The following is a 20,973-nucleotide window of genomic DNA, read 5'->3' as shown; positions in this document are numbered from 1 at the left end:
CTTTTAATATGTATCGTTTTTATATTTACTTTTAATATTTAAAATATCGAAATACAATTTAACAAAAAAATAATATATCCGTTTCTTTTGCGTTATATTAATGGTATAAAATGTGTTTATGTTTGCTAAACAATTATGTCACTGTTTAGAATATCTGAATGGTCTTTAAAATAGGCTTCATTATCTTAAAGCAAAATATAATTCTTTGTACCTTTGAATAATTTGGGAGTGAACTATGAGTCAAACGTGTTCTTTGACGTGAATCGAATGACTGAATCTTTGATTCTCTGCTCTGTGAAGCTCAAAGCTGCGTTGAAACGGAGAATCAGTGTGAATCTCTCCAGATCTGCTGATGTTTCTCCATCTTCAGCTGGATCGTCGTGACAGACGGAACGAATCCGCTGCTCAATCATCGTGAACGTGATCCCAAGCGTTCATCTGTTCTCTGTTTGTTCCCTTCGGTTGTTTGTTGCTTGGTCTCTTTGTCTCTTTTTGTGGTGATGTCGTTTTTCTCAAAGATTTCTGCTTTTGTTTTTCAGGAACTGCAGATGTACGATGTTTTTCCTCTCGTCTGTGACGTGTGTCTTTCCCACAGCGATATCCCATCTTTGATTTCCAGTGCTGGCTTTCCTCTCGTCTGTGATCTTGGCTGTTTTCTCTCACGCTCTCGCTCTTCTGCTGCGTTTTCCTGTGGTGTTTTATGTTTTATTGCACTTACTGATGATGAGAAATGAGATTGTGACGGAGCCGTCGGTTTATTTTCCTACCTGTTTGACTTTCACCATTCGCTGTTTCAGTGTGGCAAATCTGATCTGCGGTCCCGGCAGAAACATCGCTTCGAATTGTGATTCCGAATTTTATACATGGTATAATACTTGTTATGTACTTATTAAATATTTTGATTCCAGAATGATCGTGTGATTGTCCTTCAGTTGTCTGTCAACATTGACTTAGGGTAAACATTTGATGGTAAGTTGTTTAATGCAGAGAAGAGATAGATCTGTGGAAGCTTGTTTCCAACACATTCTAAAATGTAAAAAAAAATAATAATAACAATTGTGACATCTTATTTTCTTAAAAAAGTTAGAATCAGAGATCAGCAGAATTGCAAAATATAAACTCAGAATTGAGGGTAAAAAGAATTGTGAGACGTAAGCTCAAAGCTGCGATTAAAGAGTTAAAATTGTAAGATGTAAACTCAGAGACGTAAGCTCGAATTGCGAATAAAAAGTAAATATTGTGAAATGTAAAATCAGAATTACGAGTAAAAAGTCAGAATTGTGAGACGTAAACTCGGAATTGTGAGTAAAAAGTCCAAATTGTGAGACATAAACTCGGAAATGGAGTAAAAAGTCCAAATTGTGAGACATAAACTCGGAAATGGAGTAAAAAGTCAGAATTGCGAGACGTAAACTCGGAAATGGGAGTAAAAAGTCAGAATTGCGAGATGTAAACCCGGAAATGGGAGTAAAAAGTCAGAATTGTGAGACGTAAACTCGGAATTGCAAATAAAAAGTAAAAATTGTGAAATGTAAAATCAGAATTACGAGTAAAAAGTCAGAATTGTGAGACGTAAACTCGGAATTGTGAGTAAAAAGTCCAAATTGTGAGACATAAACTCGGAAATGGAGTAAAAAGTCCAAATTGTGAGACATAAACTCGGAAATGGAGTAAAAAGTCAGAATTGCGAGACGTAAACTCGGAAATGGGAGTAAAAAGTCAGAATTGCGAGACGTAAACTCGGAAATGGGAGTAAAAAGTCAGAACTGCGAGACGTAAACTCGGAATTGGGAGTAAAAAGTCAGAATTGTGAGACGTAAACTCGGAATTGCAAATAAAAAGTCAGAATCGTGAGACGTAAACTCGGAAATGAGAGTAAAAAGTCGGAATTGTGAGATGTAAACTCGGAATTGCAATGTGAAAAGTCAATTGTGAGACGTAAACTCGGAAATAGGAGTAAAAAGTCAGAACTGCGAGACGTAAACTCGGAATTGGGAGTAAAAAGTCAGAATTGTGAGACGTAAACTCGGAATTGCGAATAAAATCAGAATCGTGAGACGTAAACTCGGAAATGGGAGTAAAAAGTCAGAACTGCGAGACGTAAACTCGGAATTGGGAGTAAAAAGTCAGAATTGTGAGACGTAAACTCGGAATTGCAAATAAAAAGTCAGAATCGTGAGACGTAAACTCGGAAATGAGAGTAAAAAGTCGGAATTGTGAGACGTAAACTTGGAATTGCAATGTAATAAGTCAGAATTGTGGGACGTAAACTCGGAAATGGGAGTAAAAAGTCAGAATTGTGAGACGTAAACTCGGAATTGCAAATAAAAAGTCAGAATTGTGAGACGTAAACTCAGAATTGCGAGTAAAAAGTCAGAATTGTGAAAGGTAAATTAGGAATTGGGAGTAAAAAGTTAAAATTGTGAAACGTAAACTCGGAATTGCAATGTAAAAAGTCAGAATTGTGAGACGTAAACTCGGAAATGGGAGTAAAAAGTCAGAATTGTGAGACGTAAACTCGGAATTGCAAATAAAAAGTCCGAATTGTGAGACGTAAACTCAGAATTGCGAATAAAAAGTCAGAATTGTGAAAGGTAAATTAGGAATTGGGAGTAAAAAGTTAAAATTGTGAAACGTAAACTCGGAATTGCAATGTAAAAAGTCAGAATTGTGAGACGTAAACTCGGAAATGGGAGTAAAAAGTCAGAATTGTGAGACGTAAACTCGGAATTGCAAATAAAAAGTCAGAATTGTGAGACGTAAACCTGGAAAGGGGAGTAAAAGTCAGAATTGTGAGACGTAAACTCGGAAATGGGAGTAAAAAGTCAGAATTGTGAGACGTAAACTCGGAATTGCAAATAAAAAGTCAGAATTGTGAGACGTAAACTCGGAATTGCAAGTCAAAAGTCAGAATTGTGAGATGTAAACTCAGAATTGCGTTAAAAAGTCCGAATTGTGAAAGGTAAATTCGGAATTGGCAGTAAAAAGTCAGAATGTGAGGCGTAACCTCGGAATTGCAATGTTAAAAGTCAGAATTGTGAGACGTAAACTCGGAAACGGGAGTAAAAAGGCAGAATTGTGAGACAAACTCGGAAATGGGAGTAAAAAGTCAGAATTGCGATACGTAAACTCGGAATTGGGAGTAAAAAGTCAGAATTGTGAGACGTAAAAATGGAATTGTGAATAAAAAGTCAGAATTGTGTGACGTAAACTCAGAATTGCGAGTAAAAAAATCTGAATTGTGAAATGTAAACTCGGAATTGGGAGTAAAAAGTCATAATTGTGAGAAGTAAACTTGGAATTGCGAGTTAAAAAGTCAGAATTGCAAGATGTAAACTCGGAATCGCAAGGAAAAAGTCAGAATTGCGAGTAAAAATAGAAAACACTTAAATTTTTTATTCCGTGCCAGAAACAAGTTTCAACAGAGATCAGATTAGATATTTGGGGTTTTATTGTGAATTGTATTTTTTTGAGTATATATAATATTTTCTTAACTGTATTTCTTTGAAATAACATATATAATTACGATATTAATTCTAAAAGTTGAGTGAGTGACTAGTTTTCATCCTGTCAGAGTCTTGAGCTGTTAAAAATTGAGATCCATTTAATCTCAGTCCTTTAAATATCATACTTACAGTAACAATTTATGATTTTATGAATCGTTTCAGTGGTAAATTCATGATTTTTACATAATTTTCCTGAAACTGATAGGTTGTATTTGCAGCATTGGATTTTGTGAATTTCAAGAACGGTTTTTTTTTTTTTGTTGTTGTTTGTTTCTCGATTGACTGAAACAAATAAATAGCGTATGTTTTGAGTATTATGGTATGGTTACTATGCTGACTCCAGCAGCTAGCACCCTAACTATGATTTCATCTCTTTCTTGACTCAAAGTTCAGACATTTTTTACACAAAAGTAAATTAATGATAACTGGGGTCTAGTATTTGACTCGGTTCTCTACACACAGCAGGTCATGTTTATAATCGTGTTTACGCATGCTGCGAGTATGAAGTATGTAGTTTACTATTGAGTGTTCAGAGTTTTCTGATGAACGCTGGAGACCTCTAGTGGCCACTGAGAGCATCACGTGGCTGATCGATGACGTCACAGAGGTGATAAATCCGTGCCTTCCCTCCTGAAGAGCGGAAGTTATCAATCTCACTTCAGAAATGATGAGTTTTGCTTTATGTATATATTTATTTACTTATTTATTCTGGTTGCAACCATTGTCACATCGCAAGATTTCTATTCACAATAACACATTTATACACACTTTGCTGATATTCCCCCCATACTATCAAATCTCTTAAACTCATAAATAATAAGAATAATAATTTTTTAAAGAAATTATACTTCTATATCTTATATTTCTAATTTACAAAGGATTATTTGTTTATTTTTCCTTCCCTTTTTTTAATTATATGTTCTTTGTATTTTCATCTTTACATAACAAAACATTATATTTAAATATTTATAAAGTATTTTGAAGTGAAACAGACTTTTATTTTCTTCATGTTCTTTATTTTCCATCTTTTTCTTTCGGGGTGAATATGATCCGGGCAATAATTCAAGTTATAATTCATAACTCAGGAACTACTCTGCAATCTTTACCGGGAACAGTATTGTTGGTTTTCTCAAAGGGATTATGTTGATTTAAGAGAACAGTAGAACAGAATGACAGTTTTAGGTCAAATAAAAGGAGAATATTCTAGAATAATCACAGGTTCGTGTTTCTGCAGGAAATGGAGAAAAGAATCAGATTTCAGTTCTTTTCTGTTCGTTGTAACAAAACACGGGTTTAACAATGCTGCTTTACAAAATATGAAAGCTATGTAAAGTTATATTTTTTTCTGCAAACACACAGACACACACTCGCGGGCGCGCGCACGCACACACATACAGCGCCGTGTGAATGTCGCTTGTTTCTTTCAAGTCATTCTCTAACAACACGCGTTTCTCCGCAGCTCGTGTTCGGGAAAATCTGCCAGATTGTCCTTCTTGACGCTGATAAACAGCCGCGCTTCGGGTTTCAACGGTGTTTACTAACAAATCGCGCCGCACTGGAACTATGAGCTTCAGCGGTCGGCGGGAGAGAGAGCGGCGGCTGCCCGGCTCAGGCGAGCCCTCCCCGGTGTGAGAGTCAAATCGAGGCCGCTGTCGCTGCGGCCTAGTACGGGCGGTTTAATGTTCCACTCGACAAAACAGAACAGCGCTCCGGTAATGTCGTAAAAACTCACGAAACATTAACACGATGTCGAGAATGAGACAATAACGCAATTCAGAGCAGGTTAATGCACTTTAAACAGTTTGTTTATAAAAATGCAGTGAAGTCTCACATGATTAATTATTCATCAGGTGTTAATTAGCATGCTTGTAATGATCCCAGGAAGTTGTTTTAGTAGTGTTAGTGAAGTGTTGTGTTTGTGTCTTCAAACAGAGTCCATCTGGAACAACTATGGCTTCGTGTGATGACAGATTGACGTTGATTGACAGATGATGCTGGAGGTAAGGTTACCTGTGCAGGTGAGCGAGGCCCTCAGCGTCACGGCTGGAGAATGAAGATTCATTCAGACCCGTGTGAGAACGCACGCGCATGTGAATCCGCATCTCCGGACATGAACCCGGACCTCCGTTTGACCTTGACCTCCTGCAACGGTTCGGCTGACCAATCAGAGCGGGAGGATCTGACGGCACAGTTTGGTGAAGCCCCGGCGGACGACGAGGACGATCTCACGCCCGAGATCCAGCAGGCCTACAGGATATTCCAGAGCTTCCTCTCGGAGAAGCACAAGTCCGTCGCGGCCCCCTTCTGGCGTCCCATGGGCCCCGGGGACTCCACCGGGATGTGCTTCAGAAAGATGGATGATAAGTTCGTGAATCGCGAGTATGAGTCGATCACAGCGTTCGTGGCAGATTTCAGACAGATGCTGGAGAACTGTTACCGCTTTCACGGCGTGGATCACTGGATCTCCAAACAGGCCCAGAAACTGGAGATCATTCTGGAGCAGAAGCTCACCTTGCTGTCCAGGTGAAGATGCTTGAGACCTCCATCGGCTCTCATACAGCGCTCCATTTCCAGATTGTAGACTTTGCTTTCTAATTTGGCTTTTTCATACTGTGTTTTTGCAGACTGGTGGAAAGAAAAAAGTGTGTATTTTATTGCATCTGTAGATGTCAATTCCAGTCCATATCTTTACCATTTTCTCTTCATATACTAAAGGTTTATTCATAATTCATTCACACTGATTAACAACAATATACTCCTGAAAACACGGGGAAGATGCGCTTGTTTACATTGTTTACATTGCTCATGTAACGTTTGCAATCCATAGTGTTATCGGTCAAATAGTGAAGTACATGGAATAAAAATGTAATTACAGAATAAAAAAAAAAATAGCAAAATGTAAACTCAGTATTCAGATGAAAAAGTCAGAATTGTGATATGTAGACCTAGAATAGTAAGAAAAAAACCTAAAAATGACCGTTTTGTTTATGTGGTGAAAACATGCTTTCATAGAAGCGTAGTGATATTACATAGTTAAATTAACTGTTTTATGAATCTCGTTGATTATTAAAAGTAGACGAGCCCAGAGAAGTTGATTGTGCCAGTGCTTAACATTATTCAGTCCAGTAATCCTGATGATGTGCTCCGACTCTCAGTGATTGTGTTGTTTCTGTGCTGATGGCAGGACGCTGCGGGAGAAGACCACGCTGGCCGTGACCTCCAGAGGCCGCTTCGGGACGGAGGATGAGAAGACGACGCTGGGCTCGTCGTCCAGACGCAGATGGGTGCCGCGGAGCATCACTGGGGGGGGCAGCGAGTCCATCATGGTGCAGGCGCTGAGACTGGAGGAGCTGCAGCGAGCCAAAGACGAGAAGAGGTCACAGCCATCAATCCCCAGCAACCTGACACTCAGATGCTGGTTTACTTTCATTAAATTTTCTGGGTTTAATGGTTGAATGTAGTTGTAAAAAGGTGGAACATTTCCAGTTAATTTAGAAAATATTCCAGAAATTTGGAAGTATCAATATTGGAACCGTATTTTTCTCTAAAATTCCATTTAGTTTTTTATTCAAATTAATAGTTTAGATTTTGATCACCTGAAAGCACGTCTAAACAACTGAATTCTCAAATCAACTGATCTCCAAAACAATTTGATAAAAAATAAAAAAAATAGCAATGCCTTAAGAAATCTGATTTTTTTTTTCAAATCCTGCTTTTATATTTTCCCAGTTATTATTCAATTATTATTCAATCCAAAGATTGTTTTCTCAAAAACAACTTGATCAGTGTTTAAAAATGTTTCTAAAATGTAACAACTCCATTCATAACGAATGTTGCATTATTTATTTATTTGGTAAAAAAAAAGTGCTGCACAACAGAAGCACACTATTTACAATTAACTGCAAGAAAAAAACAAAACAAAGTAAATCTATGTGATATTCCGTAGAATAATGTTAAATAAATGTGAAAATTGTTACTTGCACTATACAATAGTATGTTTATATATTCCCTGAAACAGACTAAACAGTGACGTATATCTCTGACACACGTTTGTCCTAACTCTGGAGCCTGTGTCCTGTGCTGCAGACAGCGAGAGCAGGAGCGTAAGGAGGCCGAGGTGAAGGATCTGGAGGACTGGGAGCGCTCTCTTCTGTCTCAGGCCGAGCCGTGTGCGCTGTGGAGTCTGTGGGAACTTCCTGCCATCGGCCACTTCCTGTGCCTGGCCCAGACGGCGCTCCACCTGCCCGAGATCGTCTTCTACGAGCTGGAGCGCTGTCTGCTGATGCCTCGCTGCAGTGTGTTCCTGGCCCGAGTGATGACGGCGCTCCTGAGCCCCCCCCAGAAGAGACCCAGCGTCCAGCGGCGCGCACCAATGTCCTACAGAGTCTGGGAGAACCAGCTGCGCCGCCGCGTCCAGAGCTGGTTCAGAGCGGTCGGCCGCGCAGAGGACACTCAGCAGGTCACACACACATGTTTGTTTTTGTGTAAAGTGTGTTCATCCCATAGGTGTAATGGTTTTTATTCTGTAGAAACTGTATATTCTATGGCCCTACACCTAACCCTAACCCTCACAGGAAACTTTGTGCATTTTTACTTTCTCAAAAAAACTCATTCTGTATGATTTATAAGTGTTTTGAGAAATGGAGACATGGGTTATGTCCTCATAAGTCACCCTCTCCTTGTAATACCTGTGTCATACCCATGTCATTATACAGAGTAGTGTGTAATAATGAGTCTGTGTTGAGCAGGCGGTGCGGGCGGAGCGGCTCGGGCTCTGTCCTCAGTTCTTCTGGACTCTGGGAGCGGTCAGTCCTCTGGAGGAGACTCCCTTCCACCTGCTGCCTCTGCTGCAGCGCGTCTGGCTCCTCAAAGGTCTGTGTGATCACGTCTACGAGACGCAGAAGGAGGTGCAGGACGCGGTCCTCTCGCAGCCCATCCACGAGTGCCGCGAGTCCATCCTGGGCTACGACCAGCAGGACAACGCTTACATCCACTTCCCTCACTTCTGCGGCGCTGACCTGCGCATCTACGTCCAGAGTCCCTGCGGAGCCGTGGAGCAGCCGCTGGCACCCATCCACGTCCAGAGAGCCCCGGAGGAGCCGCAGGGGCCCGAGCTCCGTGAGAAGGATGTGTGTGTGTCTGCAGATGAAGTGAAGGAGGAGGAGAGCTCCAGCAGCACGGAGCCCAACACATGGGACGTGAGAGAAGATTCCCTCGCCGACGGAGAGGATCTGGATCAGACTCCCTCGTGGTGCAGAGAAGACTCTCTGGACTCTGTGAGCGTCCGAGGACAGTCGAGGGAGGACGGACGGCTCCGAGACGAGGAGTCTGACAGCGAGCCGTGCTTCAGAGTCGGAGACAGCTGCTATAAGGGCGTCTCGCCGGCTCTGAACAGTCACAGAAGTCACCGGATCGAAGCGAATCACTTGAGCGCCGAGGAACGAAGCCCCTGTCCGGATCGTTCCGGAGCGAGTTTCTGGACCGATCCCGGAAACACACGACGAGACGGATCCAGAACGACACGAGTCCAGAAGAGCAAGAAGAAGAAGAAAGAGAGGAAGTTCAGCATGAAGAAACCGAAGATGAGCAAACTGAGCTTGAAGAAGAGAACGGCCAGAAGCAGCCTCCAGAGAGCAGCCCAAAACATCAAGAAGAAAGACAAGAGGAAGAGACACAGACTGGGTGAGGATCACACACTGCTGAGAGCATCACGCTGTCACCATTTACTCACAATCATCACATCAAGAAATTGTCACAGTATGTCTATTAGTGAAATAACCTTGAAACAATGTTTGTTTGCAGGTGTCCAGTCCTCACACGTTTATTATTATCATATATATGATCAGATGTGATGTGCTCTAGCTGTCGCTCATGTCGTGTTTCTCCGTCTCCAGGAAAGAGGTTTGATGGGAAGCCGATGTTATCGAGGAGATCATCAGGATCTGCTCCTCCTCCAGATCAACCCACGTTTCAGGTCAGAAGAAGCCTTCATTACCTGCAAAACAAAAAACACTCTGTGCATCGCAAATAATGCGGCCCTTACGATTAAAAAAGCTCACAATGTTCTTCATGCGAGAGACAGTTTGGATAAAAGCATCTGCTAAACCAGTTAAAGTAAATGCAAGTCGTGTGAAATTCTAAATGTTAAAAGGCTTTCTTCTTAAAATCAGTGCTATTTATATTTCACTTCATTATTTCTGTTCACATTTTTAATTTACATTATAAGTGAGAGGAATTCTTTGGTATAAACTCATCAGACACTTCATTTGAAAATTCATTTGAAAATTATTTTTATTGATCTTATTTTCAAACTATTAAGCATTTGCGTTTTGCATTTCACAGATGATTTGCTTTTAATTTAAATGGTTTAGCAGATGCTTTTATAAGTAAAAAAAATATTTAAATGTTTCAGATGTCAATAGAGAGCCAAGAATCCCATAATGCACCTGGAATCATGTCACCCAAGATTGTTTAGTTCAATAGATCTTTACTAGAGGGCAGTGTTTTGTAGAATTGCAAAGTCTGAATACTTAAAACAACATTCAAGGTTTCATCGTTGAACCAAAGTGCTTGACAGTATTAATTCAGTAATGGCAATGCATACATTTAAAAACAAACATATATAATAAAAAGCTTTTAACCCTTATTTCGTTTCTTTCTTGCTTTTGTAGCTGGTTTGCTCCAGTCTGGATGATCTCAGAGTCCTGATCAGTAAAATAGAAGATCAACTAGATGAACTGGACGGCAAAAAGAGATCTGTTAGTAAGAGAGGGAACGCAAACACATGCATTTACTAATTTATATTACAGTATTTTACCCTTTGACTTGTGTTGTGCACATGCAATTGATGCAATTAAATAAAAACCATTTATTTTTGGTTGCATAAATAATTTCAGTCCATTTAATGCATATCCTGAACTGTGCAGATGTTATCACTTTATTAAAGCATGATTGGAATTTTAATGTGAAACATGTTTGTTTGCATGATATGAATTTGATGAGTATGAGTTAGTGTGATGTGTGTCTTTGTGCTGTATTTCAGGGTCGATTGCCACACAAAAGAGCCCCCTTGAAAGAGTTACACATCACACTTATAAGGCTGCTTAATGAGCTGTTACCATGGGAACCCAAACTCGTCAAGGCCTTCCAGAGGAACAGGTAAAGGAGCAAACCTGAACCTCCTCGGAGTCTGAGTCCTTTAATTTCTCAAGTGAATGTTTGAAAGTGAAATAATTTTACCTTGTTGCACTGGAATCACATGCTGTAATATAGATGGGGAAATCTTAAATCTGTGCAATCATATTTTTCCCCTTCGAGAATCTTCACATTGTGGTTTTTCAGACTTCTGCATTTCAGTCTTGTTTTTGATGAAAGAAAGGTTTTCTCAAGGGATCTGGGAGGTGAATTTGAATTGTGTCCAAGAAAGAGCTTTCCATTGTAATGCGCAGTGAACGATACACCTCGCTGCATTCAACAGGCACCTAGATGTTTTTGTTTTTTTGTTCTACCTTGAGGCCAAGTTTTCCTGGCAACAGGGCTTTGTGAATTCATCCCTGTCCTTGTCCTCAACAGAGCGCGCTTGAAAAAGGAGTGTGACGAATTTAAGAAACACCCCGAATATGAGAACTTTATCAGGGAGCCGATGGATACAGAAGATACTAGGGAAGTTGAGTGCAAAGATGGATTGTTGTCCACAGAGACAACAAACAAACTGGAAGAGAGTGAAGTAAAAATAGGCAAAACTATGAAGGAGGACTCTGAGACAACAGGTGAGCCTCATTAACATTTGTAACGGCTAATTTTACCAATTGTAGAGCCTTTATGTAAGTTCTTGGCAATGCAAGGAGAAGAAAAAACAATACAGGCCCTAAAGTAGTGTTGGATTTCTAATGCATAACTAACCAAACCGTATGAAAGTAGTCTGATAGAAAGTGCCTGATGAATTTATTACAAGGAAGTGTTTCAAATATCCTTGCTTTTGTTGTTTGAGCAGCACTTTATTTTTCAGTTCTCCAACTTCTGTTGTCCGTTTTCCAAATTCAAAGACATTTATGGACCCTGATCATTCAGTGTGATGTTTGTTTTGACTGATGCAAGCTGCCCTCTTTTGCAGAGACTGTAAATCACGAATCAAGATGCCTATTGGACAGACCTGATGTTGTTATGCATTCGTCAGAGTCTGGACCCTTCACACGCAGTTCAAAACGGCGCCAAACTGTTGCAATCAGTGAGGAACTGAGTCCATGCAAAAGAGGCAAAATGGACACAGAGAGCTCTTTAACATCTGATATTAATGTGGAAGTTGCATCCAGGGAACAAGCAACAGTGAACCCACAAGCTTCAGTGGTGCCAGAGACTATGAGTAGCTTTCATGGGACTTTCAAACCCATCCAGGCTTTGCTGGCTAAGAGTGTTGGAAACAAAGTGACCTTAATAAGTCATCCGAAGGCTGCAGTGATGGCTCAGACTCTGCGGGATCATAACAAAACAGTATCTGTAACTCTGCCACCTGTCCGATTATCAACTACCTGTGCATCTACGCAACACTCTCAGCCTGTCTCTACAGAAACAATAACTACGACATCTGCGACCGAAAGCTGTGGACAGGTGGTGTACAAGACGGCGGGAGGCGTGGGGCTTCTCAGGCAAGGAAGCACTTCTTTAAACTTTTCAGTGCCATTAATATCAGATCATAAATCAGGGGGGAAGGCAATGCAACAAGTTGTTATCCTGCCTTCAAATCTACTGATTCAAAGCACTGAGAATAAGGCAGCCCAGACATCTGTATCTGTCCCTAAGACTACAACGTACAAGTCCAATGTTTCAGGGTTCACCATACCAGAAAACAAGGTTCCTGTCCAGCCGGTGGCACCTTTGAAAGATACCAGCACTGTAAGAACACCGTCGGCTGTAGTTACTCCCAGTTTAAGGAACTTAATCACTGTTGGTGTGCCTAAAAAGACTACTGAACCAAAGGTGGACCTGAACAAATCAGCCAGCAGTGGTTTGACCAGATCTGATGCTAAGCAGGAGCTCAGGACAGTGTGTATTAGAGACTCTCAGTCCATCCTTGTCACTACGAGAGGAGGCAACACAGGAGTGGTGAAGGTTCAGACATCAGAAAGTGGAACAGGGGCTTTGCCATCCAGCCCAGTCTTTAACATCTCACCCCAACTTCATGCCTTTCTGGTGTCAAAGTCTTCCGCGTCTAATACACAAGCTGCTTCGTCCACCATTGCTGCTAAATCTCAACCTGGAGACACTCCTCAGTCTACTTTTGTGGCAGGAACTGTCACTCCTTTAACCTTAAATCAGATTTCCAATAACTGCACTACAGACAAAACAACAGTCCCTGGTAAATCAACACTTCTGTCTTCAAGCAAAGGCAGTGATAGTTTCCTAATAAATGCGAAAGATTGCGTTCAGCAGAATATGGTCTCTAAATGTGGAACGAAGCCCCCACAAAAAAGGGCTCCACTGGGAAGCACAACTCCAGACCAATCGACTTTCCAAAAGGTTTTCCTGGTCACACCTTCACCAAATAACCCTTCAAAGGTCACTACTACTACTACAGCAACCTGCACCGTTCCAGGATCTCGGGTCATGTTCATAAGCAACTCTGCACTTATCATTCCAAAAGAGACATCAACTTCAGAGGTTAACATTTCCTCTGCTGGTACACAAGCATTGAAAGTAGTTCCCAACTTGGGGACCTTATCCTGCACTTCTTCTAGTACAACCATCCAAAGCATCGGTAACCCAGGGTTAACATCAAGAACACTTGGCACAAACACGAAACCTGAAGAATCATTGAAAACTACACCTATGATCGTCTCCAGAGTACCTGTAACATCAACCACAAGTGGACTCCAGATTGCTCCAAAAAGCTGTTTGGTTGCAAGCAGAAGTCTGTCAGGGAATAGCGAAAGTGCTTTGAAAGTACCTCGGACTGTTAACAACAAAACTCTCACATTTTCAACTCTAGGGACCGGACACATGGCTTCCTCTGCACTTTTGTCAGTTGTGAAACCAGATGTACCTCCATCAGTTTCCGCTTTAAGTGCGCTACACTGTAAACCAGGATTATCAGCTGGCAGCTCTTCTTCAAACACATCTTCCTCTTATTCGGGAAGCCTTATTACCAAACACACTACGTTACCAATTAATGTGACTGCTAACAAGCCAGTGATCACTTCCCTGTGCACTTCACACTCACTGATCAAAACAACAGCCAATACTTCCGCTTCTGCAATATCCAGTACTTTTGCATTGAGTTGCAGCTCCACTTTAACTCCTCCAGTGGTCATGACTTCTGGGATCCGACCTCAAACCTCTGCCACCAAGTGTGTTCAAGAGAAAATCGTCATCAACACCACTGCCCCACTTGCCCCTGGCACTCAGCTCCTGATAAATAACACCAGATTTGTTGTATCTTCTCAAGGCCTGGCACCTGGGAGCCATGTTCTGCTTATCTCCAACTCTCGTCCTGGAGAAATGCAAGGGCCAAGTCCTGCTAGTCCTCAAAGATTGCAAGGGCCAAGTCCTGCTGGTCCTCAAAGATTGCAAGGGCCAAGTCCTGCTGGTCCTCAAAGATTGCAAGGACCAAGTACTGCTGGTCCTCGAGGAATGCAAGGGCCAAGTCCTGCTGGTCCTCAAAGATTGCAAGGACCAAGTACTGCTGGTCCTCGAGGAATGCAAGGGCCAAGTCCTGCTGGTCCTCAAAGATTGCAAGGGCCAAGTCCTGCTGGTCCTCAAAGATTGCAAGGGCCAAGTCCTGCTGGTCCTCAAAGATTGCAAGGGCCAAGTACTAGTGGTCCTGGAGGACTGCAAGGGCTGACTCGTGCAAGTACTGGAGGATTGCAAGTCCCAAGTCCTGCTTCCACTGATTCTAGAGGTCCAAATACTTCAGCTACACACACAGTTCCTTCAGTTGTACAAGGTGTGAGATTTGTTACACCGATCAGACTACCCTTGGCAAAAGTTGGACCTTCTGATCAGCCCCGTCAGCAACTGAGCACCAGAACTCCGTTGAATGTGTCTGGTCCTACTGCTCTCTCACAAGCTCTACATCCTGGTGTACATTCAGACATTGTGAGACTTCCTATCTTTCAAACCTCCAACTTGTCAGTTACAGCATCACAAGGTACGACCGTGTGTCCCAAAGGAACCTCTCTTTCTCAAGGAGGTTTACTTACCACAACTTCTCCAGTGCAAGGAAGACCATCCCAAACCCAAGTGGCGCCAGTCATACCACCAGTGAAAGCTGTGATTCCAAGGCATTCTCCGATGGTAATCGTACCACCCATGAGCAGCACGATATCACGGATGCAGAAACTTCCGGTTGCAACGGTTCCACCGATCAGTGGAGCAAACAATGCCAGTCCAGCCACTCCCATTGCAACCGTTCCTCCATCTGTGAGCACGGTCATAATGACACCTTGTCCACCTATCAGAGCCGTGCAACCTGGGACAATCGGAAAGCCTGTTATTTTATCCCAGCCATCGCAAGGTCAAAGCACAATTCCTGTGCAAGTTCCCACTTCTGCTAAACTCTTGTTGAGCCCAGATGGTGCGGTCTTAAATATCATTCAAACCTCAGCCTCAGGCTTGCAAGTATTGGCAAAGCCAATGGCTGCTCAAGTGGTCAATTCCTCCTCAGAGACCGTTACTGTACCCATTTTAAACACCAGTGATCCACTGAGAAAACCAGATACCTTGGGGAGACCCAATCACTGAAATGGTTCTGGACGTCATCTCGTTTTCCCATTGTGATCACAAAGGTCTTTTCATGGTTTTGGGCTCCTTTTGGTTCTATATCTCCCCGTGTTGAGAGGCTGAATACTAAATATCTAAATAAATAAGTTCGGGCATTTTGCTTTACAAAACGAATTGAAGGGAAATAGGTTATCCTTAGAGTTGTAAATAAAATTGGTTTCGCAAAGAGATATTTGGAGATTTAAAATGGCCAGCAATGTACATAACAGTATTTGTTTGGCTGACTCTTTTCTACTCCATTTGTATGCAAAGGTTGTATGTTTTGTAGCATTTTCCATTAAAATGATTAATATTATTCTGTAGAACAGTCTTCAGTCTATTTAAGAGTATGTCTGGCTGATCTGAAGCCTGCGTTAGTGCATTCAGGCATAGGTTGAGTATTATCAGACATCATCTGATAACAGTTTGATTTTGTTTCATCTGTATCCATGAAAATAAACTTGGCATATTTATGACTGAAGTAAAACATTGGTGTACTGTGCTTGTCTTTTGAGTTTGTTAAACGTTATATCACAGATGTTATAAAACATTTTTGTCGGCCATATCTGATTGCTTCCTGAGATTTTATGTTGTTTATCATCTGCATAAGTTTCATTATGCTTGTTCATTTTACAATCATGCATTTGGAGAAGAACTGCAGACATCCCTACATCAATAGAAACATCACAGAATTTGTAATGGTTTTAATGGAAATTGTACTGGTGCCTGTGGGATTCTACTGGTTCTATTGGTGGCTTGTTAAAACCAATAAATCCTAATGGAATATGTCCCAAAACATGCTACAAAAACATTTAAATGGTTTTAATGGTTGAAAGTTGATTGTTTGTAATGGTATTTGTAGTGGAAACCAAATTTATGTGTTGGTTTCTATTGATTTTCTCATCAGGAATATGTTTGATAAAGATAGATATTCAAATGTCTTACCAGTTTAGATTTTTTTTTTTTTTAATACTTTGAAGTAAAGACATTTTTTTGGATTCAATTGATATTTCACTTTATTTCAAGTCTGATGAGTGACATTGTGTTTAAAAAGCACAGTAGTGTTATGTTGTAGTCCACGGGCTCTGGTAGTTGTTCCTGGAGAGTCACACAGTCCTGCAGAGTTCAGCTCTAACCCTCATCTAACACAGCTGAAGAAGATCATCAAGGTCCAGGGTTTAATAGAAAGCTACAGGCGGATGAGACTTGATCAAGATTGGAGATGAATGCTGAAGAACCAATGGCCAGTCTTTCTGTGTAGCATCACTTGTACTGTGTGATCGTTCATCCCACAAACACTATAGATCTTCACAGATTCTCCTCAAGTCTGAGACTCATGGTGAGTAAGGAGGAGGTGAAGGTCCGGAGGTGATCTTCTCATAGGACGGAGGGACGCTGGGAATCTAGAGGAGAGGAGAAATGCTGTTTTAAGCACATCTGATGTGAGTGAACCAATGTGGAATGGGAACTACATAAAACTAGGTTATGTTTACATTAATTAATTTAACAGATGTTTTTGTCCAAAGAGAGGTACACGTGTGATAGCACTAGTTTTTTTAATTCTACAGGCTCATGGGACTGATAGTTATGCAGTATTTAAGTGAATTCTCTTGAACTGAAAGCTTGTGATGTCTGTTCATGAGAACAGCAGATTAACACACACACACACACACACACATTCCGGTCGCTTGTAATCCTCACATCACGACTAATGACGCAAAATAAAGCCTTTCTGGCCTGCAGCAGGTCACATGGTTGCTTTATCCCCTGTGGAATTCTGGGTATCAAGAGCTTGGTTAAACATTCTTTGAAACCAAATGTGGTAGAGAGAAAAGACTTAAGTTAATTCATTGTGGATGGGATAAAAAATAATGTTTTTACGTGCATATGAAATTATTACTAGTAAATATAACTTTCAAATACAAATATATATATATATATATATATATATAGAAGTTAATGTTTCTGATGTAATTTATATTACATTTGAAGTGGATCAAAACCTTTCATTAAAATGTATTACTGTCTTAACCTTTTTTTTTATCACTTCAAGTGTTGACTAGTGTAGAAACTTTAATGTAATCTAATTTTTTTTTCTCTACAAAAAGCATTTTTTAAATCTTCTGTGTTAAATATCTAAATACTTATATAATTTGTTATATCCATCTAATACTGTTTGCTTTTTGCACATACAAAAGCATTTATTTTTGTGTGTTTGTATGTTTCTTTAAGCTATCATCCAGAACACCCTAGCAACTGCATATCAATGCCCTGGCAACGGTTTACAAAACCCTGACTGTGAGTTTCACTTTACCATCACTAATCATCAAACCCGTGTGTGTGTGTGTGTGTGTGTGTGTGTGTGTGTGTACCACTGGTTGCAGGTTGATGAATTCGCTCAAGGCCACTTTGTTCTCTTCTCCGGATCCAGACTCCCTGTGCTGACCCGCTCTCATCATCTCTCTCCACGACTGACCACTGTTTTTCCCGCTCTAAACACACACACACACACACACACACGGATGAGAGGTAAGCAGTCACGTGAGTGATTCCCACAGTCATTACAGCTGGACCTCTATGAACCCTGACTGAGAAGTATAGCAGATTATTAAAACGTGCAACTTTTGCATTTATTTGCATTCATGCATTTGGCAGATGCATTTATTCAAAGTGATTTTCATTGCGTTTAATGTGTGCATTCTCATGCATTCACTGGGAATCAAACCCATGACATCGGTGTTGCAAGGGTCGTGATCTCCTACGGTGATGCAGTTTTTGGCTCTTTTCTCTGCTCTGATGCTCTTGGGCTAACACTGATCACCTGACCGTCCTCTGGGTCACATGACTCACCCGGATCGTCTTGTATCCCCCCCGCCGGCGGTAATACCAGCAGCCCAGGATGAGCAGCGCGGTGAGGATCACGGCCAGTAAGGCGATTCCTGCGGCCCTGCGTATAAACACACACAGGGGTTTTAGGTGCAGAGTCTGTAGTTTTCTGCAGGTGTTTGAAAGTGTTAGAGTGAATCTTCACACACTCTTCAGCTCTGACGAGTCCTGCTCCACGTCTGCTGGAGAAATGAACACTGAATTCACTTCGAGAGCCTGAACCTGATCCGCCGTAAGACATGATGAACAAACTCCTGAAAATAACAATAACAGCTCATTAGTGAATTAATATGACCAACTACGGTGATTTACAACAGTGTATTTCAGCTGTAGTACGAGATGGATTTATAAATACCAGGGTGAATCTCTTGTGAACATGTCCACCTATCTGTCCACCTAACATATAATATATATTTGACACACATTTTCATTGCCATGTCATGTCATTTCATAATAGAAATAAGATTTTATTTGCGTGAAAATGTAACATGCTTTAAGTATCATATTAAATAATATTTTGCATGAAAATTAAGCATGCTTTCAGTACCATGAATACACAGTATGTACTTTATAATTGTGACATGGTCATGGTAATTACATTTTAATGTGTTCATTAATCTTCATTCACTTTATTTATAGAACACTTTACAACTGCACCTGCAGACCAAAGTGCTGTACGATAATAATAAGAAAAAGAAATTTTCATTAAAACACACAACTTTAAACAAGACACATCAAGTAGAAGTAGTAATAACTTATTATTGTATGTTAGAGACCTAGGTGCTTGACGAACCGTAATGAGCTCAGACACATAAGCAGGGGCCAACCAATGCACTGCTTTAAAAACATACATGAGACTTTCATATTTTATCCTGTAGTTCACTGATAGTCACCTCAGATATGTTTCTACTTTTATAGCACCCAATAGAAGCCTGAACATTGCTATTGTCCAGATGAGACAAAACAAAGGCATTGATAACCTTCTCTAAGTCTTTTCTTGACAAAATAGGCTTTAGTCGAGCAATAGACCTAATCTGGAAATAAAACAATTCTTTACTACAGCACTAATCTGCTTGTCAAATTTCAGCTCTGGGTCAAACACCACACCTACAGTAAGTTCCTTATTTGGTCATGGCAAGAATCAGACCATGAACCCAAATAACTGGACATATCTAAACCTCAAAAAACATAATCTCAGTATTTATTAAAAAAAAAATCCCAGGAGCAACATATTCAAGGAAAATAAAATGGGGCCAATAACAGAACCCTGGGGGACTCCACAAGTCACAGGCACTGCAGCTGAAACAAAGTCACCACAATTAATTCTTCTTCTTAAAATGTATTAAGGTTTTACAGTATACTACTTGTTTAAATGCACATTTTTAAAAGATAATCTGCGTAAACTAAATGAAGTACAACGAACAGTATGATAATTTAAAAATGCAACTTTTTTCATTTGAATTTGAAAAAAAAAAAAAGATTCCAATACAAATTTCATGATGCAAAATGCCTTTAATTATTCTTTTTCATTTTATGTTAATTTATAAGCTGATGTAGAGAGGTTTTTAAATATTTATTCAAAAACTAGTCCCTGTTCCAGCTGCAAATGACATTTCTTGTATTTTATAACATAAATCTATCTGATACATGTCTAATACAATTCTGCATTAATGCTGACCGGTATAATCATTCAGTGCCTCTCTGTGTAAAAAGAGGATTTTCATGAAGCAGTTGTCCTGAAGCAGCATTTAAAGCCTGTATCTCTTGGTTTAGTGTGTTAGTGGAAGTGCATGAGCTCTTACCTGATCGGTGTGATGTGATGTGATTCTTAGAGCCGCTGGTGTGTGTGTGTGTGTGTGTGATTCAGAGGCTCCCTCTTAAAGCTGTTGAAGCTCTCATGACCCTCACGGGTTCAGCTCTCACACACACACACTCATTCACATCAGTTCCCCAGCGTGAAGTCTGCTGACTGCCCTGACCGCGGTCACTGACCTCACATCAGCATCATTCACGTCAGTGAAAACTGGCTAACTACATTACAGAGAAAACTAATGTTTATGCTCGTGTTAAAAATGTGTGAAATTACTTTCTATACATGAGTCTGTTCAGAGAGGAAGAATGTAGTATTGATCCTAAATACTGTATAAGAGGATGATCAATATATAAAGTTACTCCTGGTTGTGTTGTGTTTAAAGTTGGTGAGAGATAAAGCCAGGACTCTTGTAAAGTAGACATGTTCTGAAGCTGTAGATGATCACGTGATCTTCTCTCTGCTGTAATACTGATGTCCTCCAGTAGAGAGCGACACTGTACTGTCTGTGATGTACTGAATGTGTCTCTTTCTGCTCCTCTTCTTCTCTTATATTCAACAGTCAGAGCTCAGATTTGTGTTTTAATAACTTCTGAATATATCTAAATTTGTTTTTGTCTTCTGTAAATAACATTTGTTGTAGTGAATTTTTGTGAGATTGTACAAGGCACAGTTTTAAGAGTTTACTAGTTGGGGGTAAAATGTTACAGTGTATTTTGAGCTCTGGGTTTCATAGTAATTACTGAGCTAACTGAGATGAATCAGCAGTGCAGATGTGATTATATCTACAGTATCAGTACAGTACAATGCTCGTTTTCACTCAATCTCCTGTTAATCTTGAGTACCTATAGAGTAGTACTGCATCCTTCATAACTCCAAAAAGTCTTTAGTTGTATTATATTCATAAGAGAAAGATAGTCTGTACCGATTTTTCCCGGAAAAACACGAGCGCCTAGAGGCGTGACGTGTGGGCGGAGCCAAAGTTCTTTAACTAAAGACTTTTTGGAGTTATGAAGG

At 40.5% G+C, this 20,973-nt stretch overlaps 3 protein-coding genes across 5 annotated transcripts in view; 2 read left to right on the top strand and 1 right to left on the bottom strand.

Annotated features, from left to right (window-relative positions):
• The window catches only part of LOC113081152 (E3 ubiquitin-protein ligase UHRF2-like), a 23,174-nt gene extending 22,264 nt beyond the window's left edge, over positions 1-910 (top strand). The window contains exons 16-17 of one of the 2 annotated variants that reach the window (XR_003282112.1): positions 1-447; positions 540-910. The exon at positions 1-447 is cut by the window's left edge and continues 753 nt beyond it. The gene's annotated coding sequence lies outside the window, so the exon portion shown is untranslated. The other variant, XM_026253200.1, reaches the window with a different exon arrangement.
• Positions 911-4,548: 3,638 nt separating this feature from the next.
• LOC113081154 (uncharacterized protein KIAA2026-like) lies at positions 4,549-16,066 on the top strand. 2 transcript variants are annotated; one of them, XM_026253201.1, is made up of 10 exons: positions 4,549-5,218; positions 5,439-6,029; positions 6,691-6,882; positions 7,593-7,965; positions 8,255-9,188; positions 9,401-9,480; positions 10,178-10,264; positions 10,549-10,664; positions 11,079-11,275; positions 11,620-16,066. In XM_026253201.1, exons 2-10 carry the CDS (start codon positions 5,557-5,559, stop codon positions 15,240-15,242), a joined length of 6,075 nt encoding a protein of 2,024 aa, XP_026108986.1. In that variant the 5' UTR covers positions 4,549-5,218; positions 5,439-5,556; the 3' UTR covers positions 15,243-16,066. The 2 variants fall into 2 exon arrangements, with proteins under 2 accessions (XP_026108986.1, XP_026108988.1); XM_026253203.1 differs by having other exon boundaries at positions 4,549-5,288.
• Positions 16,067-16,248: 182 nt separating this feature from the next.
• LOC113081155 (melanoma antigen recognized by T-cells 1-like) lies at positions 16,249-20,060 on the bottom strand. Its single transcript, XM_026253204.1, has 5 exons — positions 19,949-20,060; positions 18,296-18,400; positions 18,111-18,207; positions 17,633-17,752; positions 16,249-16,663 (listed from the first exon to the last, which is right to left on the bottom strand). Exons 2-5 carry the CDS (start codon positions 18,385-18,387, stop codon positions 16,595-16,597), a joined length of 378 nt encoding a protein of 125 aa, XP_026108989.1. The 5' UTR covers positions 18,388-18,400; positions 19,949-20,060; the 3' UTR covers positions 16,249-16,594.
• Between the last annotated feature and the right edge of the window lie 913 nt (positions 20,061-20,973).

The sequence above is a fragment of the Carassius auratus genome, unplaced genomic scaffold (assembly GCF_003368295.1).
Source record: "Carassius auratus strain Wakin unplaced genomic scaffold, ASM336829v1 scaf_tig00033244, whole genome shotgun sequence".
NCBI lineage: Eukaryota > Metazoa > Chordata > Actinopteri > Cypriniformes > Cyprinidae > Carassius > Carassius auratus.
The sequence above is the reverse complement of the archived record's forward strand: the minus strand, read 5'-3'. Positions and strand labels throughout refer to the sequence as shown.